Source organism: Thunnus thynnus, chromosome 2, assembly GCF_963924715.1.
Source record: "Thunnus thynnus chromosome 2, fThuThy2.1, whole genome shotgun sequence".
Lineage (NCBI taxonomy): Eukaryota > Metazoa > Chordata > Actinopteri > Scombriformes > Scombridae > Thunnus > Thunnus thynnus.
The window spans coordinates 26,534,738-26,555,410 of NC_089518.1; the positions used below are offsets into that span (position 1 = coordinate 26,534,738).

Consider the following 20,673-nt stretch of genomic DNA (forward strand, 5'->3'; position numbering starts at 1 on the left):
AACAATTGTCTCCTTTTGTTAGAAATCGTTTCCAATGAAAACTTTTGTTAGTCATTTGGGGCGAACTGACCCTTTAAGAAGCTCTTCAAAAATAAGCTTTATTTTCAACCCAGTTTACGGGTGTCAACAGTCCTGCAGCTCTTCCTTTTGCACATCCGATCCCATGATAGCGCAATGAAAAACTGTAACCCTTACACCACATTCCTGTCATATCATAGTTGCCCTAATTATGGATTTCGACTTATAAAAAGCGTTCACATCGATCAGATTTCTCTAAAAGCTCAACAGACTCATTAATAATACAAAGATGCCTGAAAACCAGACAAACATAAACGCTTCAGGAAGGAAGGAGAGTAATTAAACCAAATTTGAAAGAAAATAGTGCTGCACTGTCAATTCACAATATATTTAACTCTGTCTTGAGTTGTTCTGTGACATGAATGTTGGAAAGTCCATGGAAATCTTTCCCATCTCTACTACCGCATCCCGTATGACATGAACGCAGCATTAAAGACAGCAAATTAAGGAATCTCTGATCTGGTAGGCGCTGATAAGATGTGGCAGGATCATGAGAAGATAGTATAAACTTCTGCATGTCACCCAGTGAAGCTCAGGTGAAAAGAATCATAGGCCAACACCATGTGTAACAGAGAAGGTACATGACTGTCTGCCCGGGTGTCACTAAACATGTGTTACTAGTGACACGGACCACATACGAGGACCCTGTGGGGCGGAGCTTAGGTACCCATGATTGATTAGACAGTGGAAAACACATGTTTCTACCTGTTTTCCGATCATTTCTGAGCCAACGTTTGTAAAAGCCTTTGATCGAGTGATGAGTAATGTCTCATTCCAGTCAATGCACCTGAAAAATACGCTCCCAAAAACGTTAAAATTTCAACTTTTTAACCAAGAAATGTTAAATAAAATCATTAAAAAAAAGACTTACAGAGGAACAACTACCTTCCTCCTCTCCTCTACATCCTCCTCCTCCTGCTGCTGCTTCTGTTTCCCCACTTCTATCTAACCAAACTGCTTCTCCTGCTTTTAACAATCCCTCTTGTTCTCCTGCATAAGCTGCCAGACTCTAAAATACGACTGTGAGAAAGTAACTAAGAAGGCCAGGAACTCCACTAAATCATCTTCCCTTGATACAACCCTGTAGTAAGAAACAGGAAGGTTTCCCTGACCTAGTGCCATACGGAGGTTTCCCTCGAGTCCAGATAGGCCTTCTACAGACAACATGGATGTCCCCTGGCACATTCCTGTGGTGCCCTACATAGTGGAGAGAGAGACATTTGCAAGTGTGTATATATAGGCTGTGTATTTCTGTGTGTGTGTGTGTGTGGTGTCTCCAGCAGTAGTAATCCCACGCTACTCTGGCACTGCTCCAGCAGACATGGGAACACCACAATGGATTACTCAAGGAAGAGAGGGATTTACAGAGGAAGAGAAAGAGATCAATGGAGGAAGAAGGTACAGTAAAAAGGGGGAGGTAGAGCAAAGAGTTTCCTGAATACCATTAGCCTGTGTCTGCACAGAAAGGGGTAATCAGTTTAAGATTACAATTTCTATCAATACAGCTCGGATAAGGCAAGAGGAAAAAGGACAGGGAGAAATAGAGAGCTTCGCAGCGTTAGATAGTTGCTGGAATGCAAAGTTGCTCTTTCCTATACGAGAAAAGGCATACTGGAAATCACCACTGTCTGCTTAATATGAGTAATTATATAAACTGGAAAGATTTGAAGCTCATAAAATAACAGTAGCGAGCAGCAAATTGAGATTTCAGATGCTTACTAGTCATCGCTGCGGGATTGTCAGCAGAAAATACATTTTATGGACGCTTTCTTCGTTCCATTGTGGACGTTTTGAGGGCAACATAGTGGATAAATTTAAACACTCAGAATTTGGACCCTCAGATAAAATGGTGGCAGGAAAATATAGTGGACTATATAGTTAATAGGGAGTGATTTCGGACACAGACCTGATGTCTTGGGGATTTTACGACGAGTGTGCTGAAGCCAACAGCTTTACTAATGTGAGATAAAATACATCTTTTATTTTTGGACACATCCACCGAAACTAAGACTCACAATCGTATGTTAGCTAGCTTTCTCTCTCTCACACACACACACACACACACACACACACACACACACACACACACACACACACACTCATCCCCCTCCCACCAGGCTGAGCTGCTCCTCTACCTCCCACCACACTGACCTTCACCTGTCACACAGGCTTCATATTTACAGCCACTACAGCCCATCTGCCCACACTGAGCTCTGACTGTCAATCAGCAGCAAGCCGCCTCCCCCTCTGCCAATCCATCAACAGGCCAAAAGTACCAAACCGCACCATCCTGTGCAAATACAGACATCAACAACAAGTGATCCACCACTTTACTTTTGCCCAACTGATACCAACTCAAACTTTAAGCGTTGATCAGCAGTTTGTAACAACTTAATCTTATGTGAAATGTTTCTTTTTTTTTACCCAGAATTTTGACATTAATCAGTTAAAGGCACATTCTCTTACAATAGAACTGGGGTTTCATGCATTACCATACGCTGCAGGAAGAAAAGGAAATACATTTTACATGAACACCCACCAGACTACATACATTAAAGGTGAGAATTTGAGCTGGCTTGTGTTGGGGGGGTGGGGTGGGGGGCAGTTTCTATATAATCAGAAAGATCTAATGGGAACTGTCAGCTTCTGGACACTGCTTACTGCACAATGCTTAATATTTCATAACATGCAGCAAAGAGTGTCTTTCTTTTTCATCTTGAGTGACGGACAGATGCAAAAATTGAACATCCACGCCTTCAGCAGTTCTCTGTTTTCTTCCCAACCAACTATATGTCCAATAGGATGCAATGGCAGCCTGTGGTGTGCAGTCACTTCTTATTATTCATAATATTAGTCCGCGCAGGTATAAAAAGGTCAGCTACACATCTATTTTGTGCAGACACACATGTGAACATACCTATGTTTCCAGTAATGGCTCATATTTCCATCCCTTCACCGCTGTCTAGAAAATTGGGGCAAATGCTCCAGGTAGTGCAGCATGGTAAGAGCTCTCTCTCTCACACAGACACACACACACATACAAACACACACACACACACACATCCTCCCCTGCAGGTAGTGGTGTCTGGGTAGGGGGCCACCGGATTCAGCCCCCTGCATCTCAATGACAACCACACATCCACAGGGATTTATCTAAATGCAAATCAGCCGCCTTCACTCAACAACACACACACAATTTACTTTGCATGCCCCAAAATACACGATGCAGCCGGGTACAGCCAGCCAGACAGCTAGTGAGTCAGCCGGGGCGGCCCTTCGGCTCTGCCTTCCCCTTTCATCTGTGCCCTCTGGAGCATGCTCATTTTCACCAAATTCACTTTTAATTGAGAGCTAATTTAGCCAACCTAAATTCATACTGGAGGTAGAGTAGGATAGGAGCTGGAGAGGGGAGCGAAGGGAAGAAAAGAGACGGAGGGAAGGAGGAAGATTCGAGGAGGGAAGAGGGAGAGAGCGGGATTTGGAGTGGCAGGTGACAATAAAATCTGTTGTTCGTGTCATTCTCGCTCTCAAAGGGGAGAAATAGTTTGAACGACAGGAGGGGAGAGATAGAGGAGGGAAAAATAGGAGAAAAACAAGGAGGAAATGAACATCATATCTTACAGAGAAGTCTTATAATAATCTTATCTATAATCTTATCCAAAACCACCTTCTTAAAGTTGTCCAAAACCGACACAGACAAAATGTGTTTTTAATGCAGTAACAACAATGTCGATCGAACTTCTGTTCACCTCAGTGACCTGTGCTTTTCTGCCCAGTGATAAAGCTGACCCGGTGCAGTGTGCACAGTGTCTTATGGAGCAGCTGTGCCCTGCGACCTGTGATATAAACCATGCTGTAAAGTGATCTATGCTTCAAAGGTTATCTGGGGTCTCGGCAGTGGAGAAACAACCTCCTTGATGCTGCCTGATGCTTTCTCCACTTCTACATAGCTGTTAATTAGCCCAGCTAAGTGCACCATTAATCGATTGCTTGTCTCTATGCTATATCTCATAACGGTGTTGCGCTCTGGCAACGCCGGGCGAAGAAATGTGAGGTTCAGGAAGTCACACTTTTCAATTGGTGAGAAACATTGGTGCTACAGGGAGAGGAAGCAGAGAGTAATAGCTGCTTCTCAAAGACGGGAAGTGGGTGGTGTATACCCACTCTATAATGTTGAACTGCAGAGTTCAACAGTATGGATTGTGATTATATTAACCCTCTAGACAAGTGGGAGAATTTGTAAAAATTGGCATGATTTTGTAATTTGCTGGAACCGAGAAGTTTAAAAAGAAGAAACACAGACTTTTACTTTCTTCCTTGTAACAGATATGATTGGTTGAAATGTTTTGAGATATATATAACATGAGCTCTTGTGAATTCATCAACCCTAAAGAGACAAGCACAGAAAATAAGTGGAGGTAGTGGAAGAAAATCATGGCAAAGGGAAAGGAAATAAACCTTTTTGGTCCCTTCGGTGAAATAAAACATGACAAGTGATGAAGAGACAACATATAGCTTGTTGTGTTGGCGCCTCCCTCAGACACATAAATGTTGTAGAGAGAGAGAAAACAGCCCATAAAAACAAGTTCGCTACTGCCAGCAGGTAGCAGTAGTGTCAATATGGTCAACTGACAAGTGCTGGAAAATATAGTAGCCAAGCTGTTCAGTTAGCTGGTAAACATCAAACCAAGCCAGTGATGCTGTGCAGTTTGCTACTTGTTGCTGTAAAGGTTGTTGTCTTGTTGATAACAACAATGCACATGTTTAATGGGGGTGTGATGAGCAGATGGTACAATGTGTATTTTATATGAATTGATATATGAATTGATATATTATATGAGTTGATTGTATTTGAGTGGGCGAGGCGAGTGTGGAGATAAAAAGGAAAACTTGTTGTTTCCATCTTTCTTTCTTTTAAACATTGCCTTGTTTTTGTTGTTGATACATTATATATATATATATATCTCATTATAAATCACGACTGTACAACCGCCTACCAGAAATTATGAAGTATAAGAAGGGCTTTGATATTCAAGTGTGCTTTTTAAATATGTCCATAACCCTGAACAAGAACAAATCTGGGGAAAAAAAAACATTATGAACTCAGTATATAACACTGAAACAATGCAAGGTAATTAGTCAATCACATATTATGGCTTTGATAAAAAGGTAATTGTCTTATTTGTTCAGCAAGTAAATAAATCCAACAAACGATTTGTTATTTCACAAATGCAACAATTTTCTTGATTTTCTCCATTTATATAATTATGAAATTGAAATGTTTTAGCTTTTGTTTTAGCTGCTAGTCAGACTAAAGAATGTTTTTGACACCACTCTGAGCCATGGAAACATTTGTTTGATATCAGCCAGTTTTAACTTTTCACGAACTTAACAACTGATACGTGTTTCTTAATTGCAGCCATATGCCGTTCTACTTCCAATGTCACTCTGAAGTTTATCTTTAAACTGTAGGAAACTAACCACCGCTTTTATTACACTCCAGTAGCGTCGAGTTTGGAAAAAATACAACATCATGCTGCGCTGAACAGATTCAGAGAACAGGGATCTTTTATTCAGTCCCAGTCAAACCAACTCCCCTCGCCAGTCCATCAGCAGAGCGAGGGAACAAACCCACCAGGATGGGAAAAAGTTAAAAAGTGGTCTCACCAAAGTTACATTTGTAATAAAAATTTAACTATTCCCAGAGCAAACCAAAAGCATACCAACTCTCTCTCTCTCTCTGTGTCGGTGCTGTAGGCAGCAACAACTGTGGCATACTGAGAAGGAAACACAAATAAATCACACTCCTTCTCTTGTGAGTTCGGCGAGAAAGCCAGTCAAGTTATTTAGAGTTTTGAAGATGTAGGCCACAATTGTGACCGTACTATTAATAACATCTGAATAATATTAAATCAAGCCAAATCATGAGTGAAATTGCATACTATATTCATATTCTCACCAGGCTGTGGGCTCATCTTACACCGAAAAATGAACAAAAGAGAATATATTTAGAGAAGTATTCACGCAGAAATCAGTTGATTTTGAGGGTTTGTAAAGTTTTCCATTTTAAAATTGGCTGTAGTGTCTCAACTTCTGCTGCCTTTATAAGACTTTATAAGAATTCCTGTGAATATAAAATGGTACATTCATTTCCAACATTCACTAAACAACTTAGGGCTCTACAGTCCCCAAGTTTAAAATCTAATGTGGTTAATACTTCAGTTGAGTTGCATTTTACAATGTGAAGAGCCGTTTAGAAGCTGTGCAACATGTTCTGACAATCTTTTAAACTACTGCACAACGCTTCAATCTGCAATAGTGAAAAGTCATACACTGTACAACAAAGCTGTGCATGTCAGGATCAGCTACAATAAAAGCTCCAAGCCTCCAGAAATAGCCTGGCAGGCCTCTTAGAAACCTGCCTCTTAGAAGAAGAAAAAAAAGAGCTCACAGTACTCCACGGCATTTCAGCCAGCATTCCTAAGCCAGGTCGTCCTTGAGAAGATGGACAAGCTGCAGAAAGATGGAGGCTAAGAGGCAGGCGTGTGTGAGAGATGGACGGAAAATAAAAAGAAATAATGAGGGGAGAGAAAAGGAGGCATCGTAGAGGAAGCGAACGGAGACAGAGCGAGAAACGGAGGGGAAGAAATACATCACGAAAAACATCACAAAGACGAGAGATAAATCAGTAGACGGACAAACAAACGTACAGTACCAAACGGGAGCAGAGGGAACACAGAGGCCCGAGCAGACAGAAACTGTACAGGTGAGGGAATCCCAATTACAGCCTGACCTCGTTAAGCCCGGTGGCTCGTTAGAGTCTCGTTACACCAGCATTCTCCAGGCCCATCCTCTGTCACACCTTCATTAAGCCCATCGACCCACTGTGCTTATTAAACACATTCATTACCCCGAGTATTGAACCGCTGCTGCTATCACCAGCCCCAAGAGCATCAAGGGGGGGTGGGGGGGGGCAGAAGGGTGACGTCTGGTGGAGGGTGAGGTAGGAAGGTTCGTGGACACAAATGGACACGCAGAAAACCATCTGACACACACACAAAACTTATATACGCTCATACAGACACACACCTTTCTGCCTCTTATCAATCATCACTAATGAAGTCAGTGATTAGAGTGGGTTTGGCCTCTCAATCACAGACAGACAGAGACATGGGGGGGGGAAGAGGGGTGCAGAGGTAGAGAGAGAGAAATCAAGAGGGAGGATATGGCTTGTTTGAGAGAGGAAGAGAGCGATGGGGTGAGTAGCGGGACCACGAGCGTGAAAAAGAGGATAAAAAAAAAAAGTTGAAAATGAGCTGAAAAAGGAAGGTAGACCTTCTCTTTTCCTCTGTTTTACACGTTCTGTCTTTCCTCTATAGCACAAGTAAATCCCCAAGGAGGGCTATTCATCACAGTACGTATAAACTAGTCCACTGGGCTAAAGGCTAGGCCTCCATCCCGGCTTCGGGCGCCTACTTTAAATGATGACATCATTTCTGCCCTTCTCAAACAAAAGGAAAACTCATCATCAGAGAGAGCGAGAGGAAGAGAGAGAGAGAGAGAGAGAGAGAGAAAAGAGGGGAGAAGGAAAGAGCACAAAGAGATTAAGAAGAGTAAAGGGGTGAGCGAGGTGTCGGAAAGGGCCATGAATCACAGTGACATCCCTGGCTGGGTGTCAGATGCTGCTGCTGCTGCTGCTGTCTGGAGCTGGATAAACAGAAGGCCTCTAAAGCAATGCTCTTTAAACACTGGCCAGGTCAGAGCCCAGGCACTGGACCACAGGAGGATTGAAATGGGTGCCAAAATGATTTTGCCTAAATTGATTGTCAAAAAGTTACTGGCTGTTGTGTTGCCAAAAAACCTTCCCAAGGTGCTGCTGGCTAGCAGGAGTGGAACAACTGAGAGCGAACGTAGAAGCTTAAAAAATGTAAACAAGGTCACAGAAGGCTAGACTGAAGGAAAACACTAACTAACACGCTAGGTCTATGGTTGCAACTAGCAGTTGTTTTTATTAGCAATGAATTTGCTGGTTTTTATCTCAATTGTTCTGTCTAAAATATCAGAAAATAGTGAAAAATGGCTTTTATAATTCCCCTGAGATCCCTGAGTGACTTTTTCGAATCACTTGTTTCATCCGACAAACAAAGAAAAGCATCAAATCTTCACATTTGAAGAGCAGGAATGGGTGAATATTTGGCATTTTTAGCTCAACAAAATGAAAAATTTTCTTTCAATAGACTCATGGATTAATCAATTAATTGTTTCAGCTCTACTTATCTCCATCAAATTACCCATTTCACTTTTTTCAACACAGGTATTCTTTTTGCAGATCAACAACAAAGCATCAGCTTTCAAAAATCAAACAACAGCGAGTCATGAGCCTGAAGGTAGGATAAGTTTTGCACAGGCTTCACACCGGTTACCCAATTTAAAAAAAAAAAAAAAAAAAATAGTTTAAAGGGAGAAAAAAAATTAAATGTGTGTTTCATCTCAGCTTTACCCCCTGTCTCAGGCTGCAGTCCATCCATGTGCTCAGCTAGAGTAAGCAATGAACAGAAATGGAAGTCAAATTCACATTAACATTGGTGAGTGCTTTTTCCTGGTACTCTGATAGCTGCAAGTGAACGCTCGATAACGTCATGGAGATGAGCGCTGCTACAATCTCCAGCACTGAGAGATTACTGTGTGTATTACTACTGCAAAGGCCATTCAAAATTTCTGACTACGAGTGAGAAAACGGCTATTTTCATTTCAATAGTATTCAAATTATGACATAAATTACATGCAATTCAAACTACATGAAAGATGCAACCACCTATGTTACACTCTGATATGAACAGAAAGATATTAAAAAGTATCAACAGGTTATAAAACATAACAAATCAAAAAATAACTTTAAAAAGGACAACTTCTTAATATTCCTTCATGCAACCTCTTGCATTTACAAGCTGTAAACCAAAGAAACAAAAATGTGTGTCTCTCAAATATTTAGTAATATCCTCAAGAGTTTTTAAAAACAGAATAGGATCTTGTACGAGGAGTCTGAAGGAACACTGAGAGGCAATCGGCTGCATGTTGCCCCACTAGTCACCTACTGCTGAATTCCTGCTCTTAGCCAGTCCTACTACACCCTCTGCAGGTGAGAGTTAAACACAGCGTCTGAGCCGTATACATTTCTGGATGTATTTGACATTCCAGAAAAGAGTGCTGATAAGTCAGTTAAGGTCATAATGGTGATTTGGTTTTATCTTTGATCCTGAGCTACTGTCTTTGGACTTGAGACACTCTGCACTGAAGAATGTCAAAGAGCCATTAAAACACCATCACATCAGTGCCTACTTTAAAAGGATAGGTTCACAGATTTTTAAGTATGTCCTAAAACAATAGTCAGGTGCCCAAATTAACATTGACACATGTTTTTGTTGCAATCATTCCTCCTGTTCATACTGACCATTAAGAGATCCCTTTATAGTGCACTTGCAATGTAAGTGATTGGGGACCAAAATCCATCCAATCCTCCTTCCATCCAACAATGTTATAAAAGTTTATTTGAAGCTAATACAAAGCTTCAGCCATCCAAACGAGTCAAGTCAATATCTTTCAAAGTTACTGTCTTTTTAGTGCCAAATTTCCTCTTTTTACGATCTTTCCACTGCAGCTGAACAGGAAAACGCTGTCCATTGAGACAGAAAGAGGGATTTTTTTTTTTTTTACTCAAATGACTAACAGTGGAAGACATCCACTTTATTTGACTACCTCACACGGCTTAGCTTCAGATAAACTTTTAAATACATTTTTTGCTCAAAACAAGGAGTGTGGATTTTGTCCCCCATCACTTACATTGTAAGTGCATTATGAAGGGGATCTTCTAACAGTCAGTACAGTGATCAAAACCTGTTTCGGTGTTCATATGAGCACCTGACTGTTGTTTTATATGAAAAACTGTGAACCCGTCCTTTGATTACACTATAATATACTACTGCTGCTACTATTGACGCAATTATTTAGATGAGTATTAAGGCAACTAACCACAAACCACAAAACATAATTTCATCATTAAGTATTTTTTCAATGGATGGAAATCAGAGAGGGGTGCAAACAACAGTGCAACTCTGTGCATGTGACAATAATGCTTTGAATCTAACTGCTGGTAATTCTGCAGACTCTCATTCCTCTATCACTTCTTCTGAGATCTGGTATTTTATGACTCAGTGTTGAAAGTGGACAGTATGTCAGTCTAGAAGAAGAAAAGCAGATTTGTTGAACGTGCCATCTAAAAGACATAGGAAATGAGTTTCATGTAGTTTTATATTATGGCTGCAACTAACAATCATTTTCATTATCGATTGATCTGTCGATTATTTTCTCAATCAATGGTTTTGTCTATAAAATGTCAGAAAATAAAGAAAAATTAATGTTATAATTTCTAAAAGCTCAAGGCGCCGTCTTCAAATGTCCTGTTAATCTGATCAACAGTCTAAAATCCAAAGAAAAGTTTCAGATTTTCACATCCGAGAAGCTGCAACCGCTGAATATTTGGCATATTTTTCTTAAAAAATTACAACAACCATTTGTCGATTATCAAAACAGCTCTTGAGTAATTTTCTGTTAATCAACTAATCGATTAATCGACTAATTGCTGCAGCTTTATTTTATATTGTCCTTTTTACAAGGAACTACAAACTAAGACTTTGTTGGCTGTTAGACTTAAGTTCACATATGAAACTGAAAATTTAAGGCAGTCACTTAGTCACTTAGAAAAAGTCTGGAGGATGAGGATGAGCCCTTCATCACGATAAACTTGTATAAATAAATAAATATATAAGTATTATATTAGTAATGTATTTTCTTCTACAATTCTACAATTTATTTGAAAATTTGCACATTTAAACAAATATATAAGTAATGTTATAGCTAATAATATAAACACATTATCTCATTATGTTACTTATTTTTTTTATGTTTGTTATATAACAATATAGTGTCTTGTAATCCCACACAGAATGAGCCAAATGTTTGGCAAAGAAACAAAATCTAAATTACTTCAGCTACTCTCCATTTCTACCCTGCCAAACAGAGATTTTCAATTCTGGCCTACCATTGTCATTTTTTGGCATTCTGTCATTGCTCAACAACAGAGGGACAGATATATTGGCTGTCCCACTCTCTCAATTACTGCATCCATCATTCACTTTTTTTCTTTTAACATTTCTATGAGCCACTCAAGGGAGCATCCTGCCACACCAAGGTCTTCTTTGTCAAAAAGTAATTTCACCTGTGTTATTGATAGAGTCAGGAAAGAAAATGCCTAATGTTGACGCCGACTCTTCCCGAGGTAACTATTGTTGAAAAGAAAACATTGTACCAAAGTGAAATATTGCTTTGGAGACACGCTTCACAGACTCACATTTCCAAAAGTGTTTTCACTTCTTCCTTTTCTTTCTCTCCCCTTTAAAACTTGTTTTGTTCTTGGGCAGACAGCGGAGGGAACATATCGACAATGTCTGTGTCTGAGTGCAGCCAGCTGCCCAAGTTAAAGTCAGTGCTCATTAATGCATCTGATTACTCTTCAGGCAAAGGCCAATCAGCAGCCTCCCCAAACACACACACACACACACACAGAGCTTTTTGGGGACATAGATCGATACAGAGGCACTTCAAAAGAGCAATGAAGAGGAGGATATCAAAGAGAGCAATGTGCTGTTTGCTCAGAATACATACTGAGAACGTAACCTACAGCAATGGTGAAAGTAAGTTTTAAAGCATATAAATGTCCTTCTCCGCATGAGTCAAACACAGTTAGGGTGGCAACTACCAGTCATTTTCATTATCATTTAATCTGCTGATTATACTTAAATTTGGACCTGTTGGTTGCACTAAACCATTAAAGTTATGGTAGTAGGGAGCATGAATGTCGTCACCAAATTTCATGGCAATATGTCAAATAGTTATTGAGACATTTCACTGCCACAAAACCACAAATGTCAACCTCATGGTAGCGCTAAAGGAGAAGTCAAGGGATCAACAAAGTCGTTAAGATCCATTGTCTCTGAACCATGAATGTCTGTACAAAATTTTGTGCCAATCCATCTGGTAGATGTTGAGATATTAACCATGAACTGAGTCTTTAAGATTCATCCTTTGGTAACCATGAATGTCTGTCACGACTATCTGTCCAATAGTTGTTGAAATGTTTCACTAAAATCCAAAAATGTCAACCTCATGGTGGTACTCGAGGACAAGTCATTCGACCACCAAAGTCATAAAGGTTCATGCTCTGGGAACCATGAATTTCTGTACTAAATTTTATGCTGATCCATCTGATAGTTGAGCTCTTTCAATCTGGACCAAAGTGGTGGATTCACCAACCGACAGACCAGCATTGCCATCCCTAGAGCCAAGCTGCTAGTTTGGCTAAAATCATGGTGCTAAACAAGAAGTTGACGACAACAACAACAAAAACAAATTCAGAAATGGACATTGACACACAAAAGATATTACATGACAGGAGCTGCAACAATTAATCAATTACTCGATCGACAGAAAATTAATCTGCAACTACAGTATGTTGATAATCAGCTAATCTTTAGTCATTTTTTTAAGAAAAAATCTCTGGTTCCAGCATCTCAAATGTGAATATTTCCTGGTTTCCTCTTTGATTGAAAACTGAATATCTTTGGGTTACGGACTGTTGGTTGCTTCAAAACAATTGTCATCAATCCTCACCTTGGGCTTTGGGAATCATACCTGGTTCAAGGCTTCATTATTTTTTTAATTGCTGAATTTTTTTTTTCAACAGATAATGAAAATAATCAGTAGTTGCAATTCTCGGTGAAACAACAGAGACAAAGAAGGAAAATAAAAATTTTAAAGAAAATACCGAAAAGGCAGAGAAAGTGACAGAATGTGGATTTAAGACTCTCTGATAGGCTGCCTCTTTGGCATGACACAATAGAAACTGACAATAGACAATCTCTCCCGTCTCTCCACAGCTTTCTGCAGTAAATTCCATCTTGATTTGACCCATGTAGCTACCTTCCAAATCCATACAGACAAAGAGACATAGAAAGACTTCTAGTTGACCTTTAAGCATGGAAATTCTGGATGGGAGCAGAGCCTTTCCTCACTCTGACAGACATAATCCAGCGCCATTAGCTGTTAAACTGACTAAATACATCATACAACATCTGACATTTGACATCCTGAAGACTCCTGTCTTTGAAGACTTGGGGGAGGGGGGGCGGTATTCAGGAGATCATGAAGAGGAGATGGACAAAGCACTGTTTGTGTGTATGTATGTGTGTGTGTGTGTGTGTGTGTGTGTAGAGTTGTGTTTGTGGCTGGTCAGAGTGGTTCTATTTATCTGTAATTACAGTCATATACGTGAACAAAGTTTCCAGAGGAGAATCCAGTGCAGCTGGCAGCTATTCACATGTGTGTCGCTTCCAGTTTTTGAACCAGTGTGTGTGTGTTGGTGTATGTCAAAAGGTCTATCCCATAATAACTGAAAGCTATCATTATCACTTCCTTTGTCTTTGCTCTCCCTCTAATCCGGCTAATTAAATCTACTAATGTCAATATACAATTTAATCCGCATTTATGCTTGATTGGACCGGCGGGACCTCGCTGTCATTTCCCCTGCCAGCTAAAAACCAGACTACTGACAGGCTACACAGACGTCCAATCAGGTCAGGAGATGAGGCCTTCTTCACTGACCGATGGCCAAGAAACACCATTCGCTCTGACATTTCGTCTTTCCCAGTGTTTCATGTTGTTCCACGGGCATAGTTTCTCGTCAGGGTTAGGGTTACATACGCATTCCCTCCATCCCGAACGCTGAAGTGTTAGAGAACGACGGAAAACGTGGTGAAAGCACAGGGGGGGAGGCTTGGATTGTACAGAGTAATTACACCTAAATTGAGGGCACATAGTAATCTATGTTAGGTCATCTTCAATTCCACTTACATTTCCACATTTTGGACTAATTAAAACTGTAAATAATCAGTGCGTGTGTGTGTGTGTGTCTTTGAGAGGAGCCAGTGGAAGAATCTTCCCATCACACTGTATGAAAATTAAATGCACACTCTTTGATTTTAACAAGACAGGAGAGCAGATAATTTTTTTTTTTAAGAGACAGGAAAAGGGAGAAGAAAAGTGCTTCACCAGCAGAAATGTTTGCAGATTGCTATGTGTGTTTAATTGAAGGAGCAAAGACACTGACATACAGAGATGGGTGATGAGAGGTTTTTGTAGTTTGTAGTACGTCCACCGGTTGGTGTATGAAACTGAGTGAACTCATAGTTAAACTTTCAGGGCTGCCTCTCTCCTCTATGGCAGATGAGGAAAAGGGGAATTTGCTATTCTCAGAGCCTTTGCCCTTCGAGGTGGTGAAAGAGAACAGAATATGAATGGTGGTGGTGGTGGTGGTGGGGGGGGACACTTCAGAAGATGAAAACAAGCCTTGAAAGGCAACTGGTGCAATATAACCAACTCCGGCATAAATAGTGGATGAAATCCAATAAAGAATGCAGGGTAGATGTCAAAAAGAGTGAGGCACAGAGGCGCGAGTCACCTGCATTTCACACAACACAGTCTTAGCCCAGGGTTATCTGTAGCCTTGGGATGATTTGGCCCCAGGCTAACAAGCAATGAAAGAGAAAGCGCCAATTTGTCAACTGTAAACAAAATTTGGTGACACTAGTCACTGCTGGAGACTGTCTCAGCATCGCATTAGTAACCTTCAACAGTTATCTGTCACAAAAATAAGTGGTGTGCCTTTCAATAGATAATATTACAAGAAATGATGCATCATCTTTTAACTCTGTCTTTCACAATTAAAAAAGCAACCATGAGAAAATGCCTAAAGTCTGTTTAAAGTCTCCAAAAACCTTCCTCGACATTGCTCCTGTTGACTAACGACAAAGAATTTGGTGGTTTAAATTTTTATGACACTAGCAATTCTTCAAAAACAGAGAAACTTTAGCAGAATTACTACCAATATTGTTAGTGCTAGTAGTGGTTTGAGCATTTACACAAGCTTATTCAGAGAAGTGCTGCTCCCATCCCTCCAAAAAAAGCTATTTAACCATTTACAGAGCTCGATATGGTCTTAACACAGAGAAAAGTCCCTCCAGCATGGAACCAAAACCACAACCACGCTAGAAGAAGGGAAGGAAAGAGCAAAAAACGCATGTGTGGTGTGTTCATGACAAAGAAAAAGGGAGACGGCGAGTGAAAGACCACACAGAAACATCCTGCAGCGATTCAATTATTCAATTTTAAAGGAGGAGAAAGAGGAGGCAGATCAGAGTGAGTAAAAGGCTCATCTTCTTCTGTGATTGATTAGGAGAGACAGAGACAGGATCCTTCCTACCACGGAGGGGAGGGGAGAAGAGAGGAGAAGAGAAGAGAGGAGTTGAGAGGAGAGGAGAGGAGAGGAGAGGAGAGGAGAGGAGAGGAGAGGAGAGGAGAGGAGAGGAGAGGAGAGGAGAGGAGAGGGGATTTATAGCACACTAAAAAACAAAAAGCTCATCTCAATGCCGTTTCCTGGATCATATCACGTAGAGAGCGAGGGCTCCCAGAGGTGTTCAGCCTTTCAGTTTTTGCATAAACCTTTCATAAAAGCCTTTTCCACGTTGCTTCAAAACCTTTTAGTTGGTCTATAAACAGCTGACCTTTTGTCTCAGTGAAAAAAGATTCCTAAAGTACAAAAGGTGCTTTAGGGATTAAAGCACCTTTTGTACTTTGAATTCTTTAAATTCTTCATACCTTATACAATATTGATCATTTTTTATATAGAAGCCAAAAGCCTGTAGAATCTGACATCCATGTCTAAATGAGTACAAATGCAAAATATCAAAAGAAATATTTTGACATACATATTTTTTGTATCTCACAGTATAGGCCAACATTTTCAGCCAAGCAGATTTATCTCATCTGGAGACTATAAGAAACAAACTCTTCTTTCTGGGGAGTTGGAGGAAAGAACCTTAGGTAGTCTTTCAAGCTGTCAGAGAGAATAAATGGCCTCTGTGGAAACATGGCAGGTACGGGTTTCTGGGTCGTCTTAATTCCTGGCAAACTTAATGACAATTTTAGGCCAAGCAACCAGAGCACCTAGACATAACAATTCCCATATAAGCTCAGCCCATTTCTCTCCACACTAATGACAGGAAGCTAAAATAAGTACGACGATCTCACGTCTGAAAAATGACTGTCTGAAATTGATACCGCCGTGCTGAAATGTTATCAGAAACAATATTAATCTCTCACCTAGTGGTAATCGCCAATTTCATATACTATTAAGTTGATGAATGGGGTTTTAACAAACTGAGCTATTGTTAACAATTTAAAGCGGACTAATTCATCACGGTCATGACTATTCATGGACTGGAAATAAATATTAGCAGGGAAAAAGGGTGAAAGCATCAGTGAAAAAACAGAGATCTAACTGAACCAGGTTAAAGACAGACATGTTAAATGGTTTTTTAAGTTCTCTGTATAAGAATCCAGAGAAGATGCTGAGTGACAAATAAAAGAAAAGATGTGTTTGTGATTTAGTAAAGAAATCCACAATTCACCATTACTATCAACAAGCTGTGGCCTACATGAAGAAAGCAGCTGGCAGGTTGTTTTCAGAAAGTGGGAAACAGTAACATCTAGTGGTACTTTAAAGAAGTCAGTCACTTTCTTTTTTCACTACTGCTGTTAATGAAAAGAATACAATGAAAAAAGTGAAAAAAGCAGTTCAGCTGTTCCTTGTTCATGATGCAAACATAACCAGTTGTCATAATAAGCTCGGTTATGAAAATGATTAACGCGTTAATCTGCAAATATATGCATGTGTCAACATACCGTATGTGGCGTTCATATGAGCTACAGTATATGTCTTCATGCAAGACACATTTGTAATATTGATGAAAAAAATCTGCAGTTTTTGTTTTTATCCACTGATCATAATTCAAGATACCAAAACGAATACATTTTCGACTAAGGCTGGAGTTATACTTGCTTTTTGACCACGTGTTTGCATAAACAACCGGCTGCGGCGTTAACAGAATTGTTCACATACTTGCTTATGTACTTTGGGTGTAACTGGAGGATTCCACTAGAGGGCACAACAGACAACTTAGGATATATATATATATATATATATATATATATATATATATATATATATATATATATATATATATATATATATATATATATATATATATATATATATATATATATATATATATAGAACTTCCAGATTTGCATGATATAAACAATAAACCTGGCAACACTAGTAGATGGTATGAAAGGCCCCTAAATCAACCAGCTATTCAGACAAGCATATTTCTCACTGTGCAGCGGCAGTGACACATTGTTGAGATGTGGGTACATTGCGGACTTGGTCTTTTAACTTGTCTTCAAAACTTTCCGCCATTCTTGTTGCCGCTGACATGTCTACTGACCCCTGACCCTGTCACATCCCCTTACCGCCCTTACACTGCCATCATGCACACACGAACGCAAAGTTAAAAGCAAAGGCTTAAAGGCTTAATACTTTGTTGGAGGGGAAACCTCTCTGTGTACCTTTAAGTGTTGGGTTTTTATTGTGTATTCATATTGGGGTTTTTGTGTTTACAAGACTGTGTGTCTACACAAAAACAAACAATACTATGACGAGGAACAGGGCTGCAACCAACGATTATTTTCATTATCGATTAATCTGGCGATTATTTTCTCGATGAACAGATTAGTTGTTTGGTCCATAAAATGTCAGAAAATGATGAAAAATATCGAAAAGCCCAAGGTGAGGTCTTCAAATGTTCACTTTTGTCGCAAACAACAGTCCACAACCCAAAGATATTCAGTTTACTGTCATAGAGGACTAAAGAAATGAGAAAATATTCACATTTCAGAAACTGGAACCAGAGAATTTTTTTCTTAAAAATGACAAAAAACGATTAATTGATTATCAAAAATAGTTGGCAGCTAATCGATTAATCAACAAATTGTTGCAGCTCTAATGAGGAGTATGATTAATGAGAAAGAGGAAGATTAGAACAGAAGAACATAATTATTAGTTCCCTAAAACAGGTGTAAATGTTGCCTGGCAAACTTTCAAACTGGTGGTGCGCTTGTTGGAAGAAGGTGCACCTGGTGTAGTTTTGGGCTGTACTCGTGCTTCAATTCTCAAACTCAAAATCTCATTAAACAACAGTAAGTAACAAGACAAGAAAATTCTTATTGTAAGATAAAAACTCCTGCAACTCCCCTTTATATATCAAACAGCGAGCAAACTCTTTTCACAATCTTTTTGTTTTAGAAATGTTGAAACGCTCTCAAGGACGAGACAAGTGTTACTCTCGAGACAGCGGCTGATTTAATTAAATCCAACATGTAAATCAATTTAGTCAAATTCTATATGAAACACATTTGAAAGATAGACTGCTACGGTCGGTGTATAGATTGTCAACTGTCAAGTTTTTCATGAATTGCAATGCAAAACAGTATAAACAATCAAAACATAATAAAGTTGGTCACAAAAAAATATATATTCTTATTACCGCCGAATATTAGTAGTAGCAACATACAGTACAGTAGATGAGGAAAGTATATATGCAGAGCTTATATCAAATGCTTTAAGAATTTCACATCACCAAACACAGACACACAGACACTCGCTCCTCTACGACCAGACGCCCCGAGGAAAGCAAGGAAACGGGCACAACAATGAAGTGTGGGACTGACCAATTTGTTCTCTTGCAAGTAGAGTCTCTGCAGTTTAGGACATCCTCTAGCCAAGGCCACCATGCCTTCATCAGTGATACTGTAGCACTGACCCAAGTGGATGTCCTTCAGCTCACTGCAGTGCTCTCCCAGCTGATGTTAAAAAAAAAAAGGAGAAATTAATGAGTATACGCAAGATGAAAATCCGGGAATTGCCACCTGAATGTTTTTCTTTTTTTTTGGAGTATTACTTTATTATGAAATAAAAGAACACATGAGACAAATGAATCACAGACACTGAAACACAAGGGGCTTTGGATGTCTTGTGTCTCCATTCTCACTCTAACTGCATACCTTTTTTAGTGCTTCATCCGTTAGTTTGTCCTGGTTTCCAACATGCACCTTCACCAGCAGAGGGCAGTGTGTGGCCAAGGCCGACAGAGACATGTCACCCAGCTGCTTGCAGCGGTAGGCTGTATACTTCTGCAGGCCTGGACAGTGGGAGGCCAGCGCAGAAACACCATGGTCGTGAACCCCGCGGCAGTCCGAGATGTTTATTTCTGTCACGTTCTGCCTCCGAGAAGCTATTTTCACCAGGAGATCATCATTTACCTGAGAAACAGGAGAAAGGATATAAGTCAGTAGAAACCAAAATAAAACTTACAAAATAAGTCTTAGATTTGATCCCAGAAGCAGTTATTTGTTCTGTCAAAGTGTACGTGGTGAGACACTTAAGCCTCTCCTGCTCACTTACTCCAAGTCAGAGCATCGACTATATCTCTGAAATGTAGAATGTGAAAAACAAACAACCAAAAAATGAGCCGCCTTATGTGCTGACTTACTTGTTGTAGGCCACTGAGGTCGATTTGCTTCCAGAACTGGAAGTCCAAGCAGAGGTCCCTCCAGTACTTACAAACCAGAGAGGCACAGAGGCAGCGCTCCTTCACCGTCAAGTGTGAGAGCACCTGTGGAGAGGCAAAAGAAGATATAGTGCACAAAGAGGAATCAATTCAGCGTGTACCCTTCTCATCTTAACAAGCAATTCAGCAACAACAATACAGAGACAGATTTATTTAAAAAGACAAGAACAAGTATTGTACAGAGATTTGGCTTAGGACTTAAGCATTTTTCATCCATTCAAACCCACAGAAACGCATCATTAAATATAAACACAGAGCCTCTATAAGTCTTTCATGAACTCTGACCTTAAGAAGGATGGAGGAAGGCAGGTGGTTGATACTTAAGTGATCAGCAGCAGCATCAGAACCTCTCGCCTGGCAGTCGTCATAGTGATGCGGGCAGCATGGGGACGAGTCTGAACTGTGGGGGAAATCGGCATGAAGACCCAACCCACAGCAGCCATCGGCAGGTGAGGTGGAAGAGGAGGATGAAGTAGAAGAAGAAGAGGAGGAGGAAGGAAGTGGACAGAGGGGAAGGTGGCAGTGGCCGGTTTCAGAGTTCGACGAGGCCTCTCCCCCGCCTCCTCCCACTCCTCCGTTCTCCAGCCCTCCATCCGGGGCAGAAAAGGCACAGCGCGGCTGCTTACAGGGGGTGCACCTCTGCACCTCTGAACACTTCCTCTTGCACACCTGCACCCAGAGACACAAAACAGAGCAGCCATGTAAAACCAGATTTTCTTCAGGCAAGTCGCAGCAGATTTGACTGTAAAGCCTTTACACCGCCCACATTATGAAACAGCAAATCAATGCAGCACCGGAACAAAATAATACAAGGATTAAAAAAGCTGTTGCTCTGAGTGTGAAGCTTTGCTGCTCTTTAACAAGATTTTAAGAGATCTTTCCATGTGACCGCATTCATCTGAGACAGATTTAATAGGCAGAGTAGTACTTCGAGTGAAAAAACTGTTAGATTCAC

At 40.2% G+C, this 20,673-nt stretch overlaps 1 protein-coding gene across 2 annotated transcripts in view; it reads right to left on the bottom strand.

Moving 5' to 3' along the window:
• fbxl17 (F-box and leucine-rich repeat protein 17) overlaps positions 1–20,673 on the bottom strand; it is a 239,313-nt gene that overhangs the window by 216,273 nt on the left and 2,367 nt on the right. For both annotated transcript variants that reach the window (XM_067612929.1, XM_067612937.1), the window contains exons 3-6: positions 20,004–20,387; positions 19,641–19,763; positions 19,153–19,410; positions 18,820–18,951 (exon numbers count right to left, since the gene is read on the bottom strand). In XM_067612929.1, coding sequence (XP_067469030.1) covers positions 18,820–18,951; positions 19,153–19,410; positions 19,641–19,763; positions 20,004–20,387 — 897 coding nt within the window. The remainder of the gene's footprint in view (positions 1–18,819; positions 18,952–19,152; positions 19,411–19,640; positions 19,764–20,003; positions 20,388–20,673) is intronic.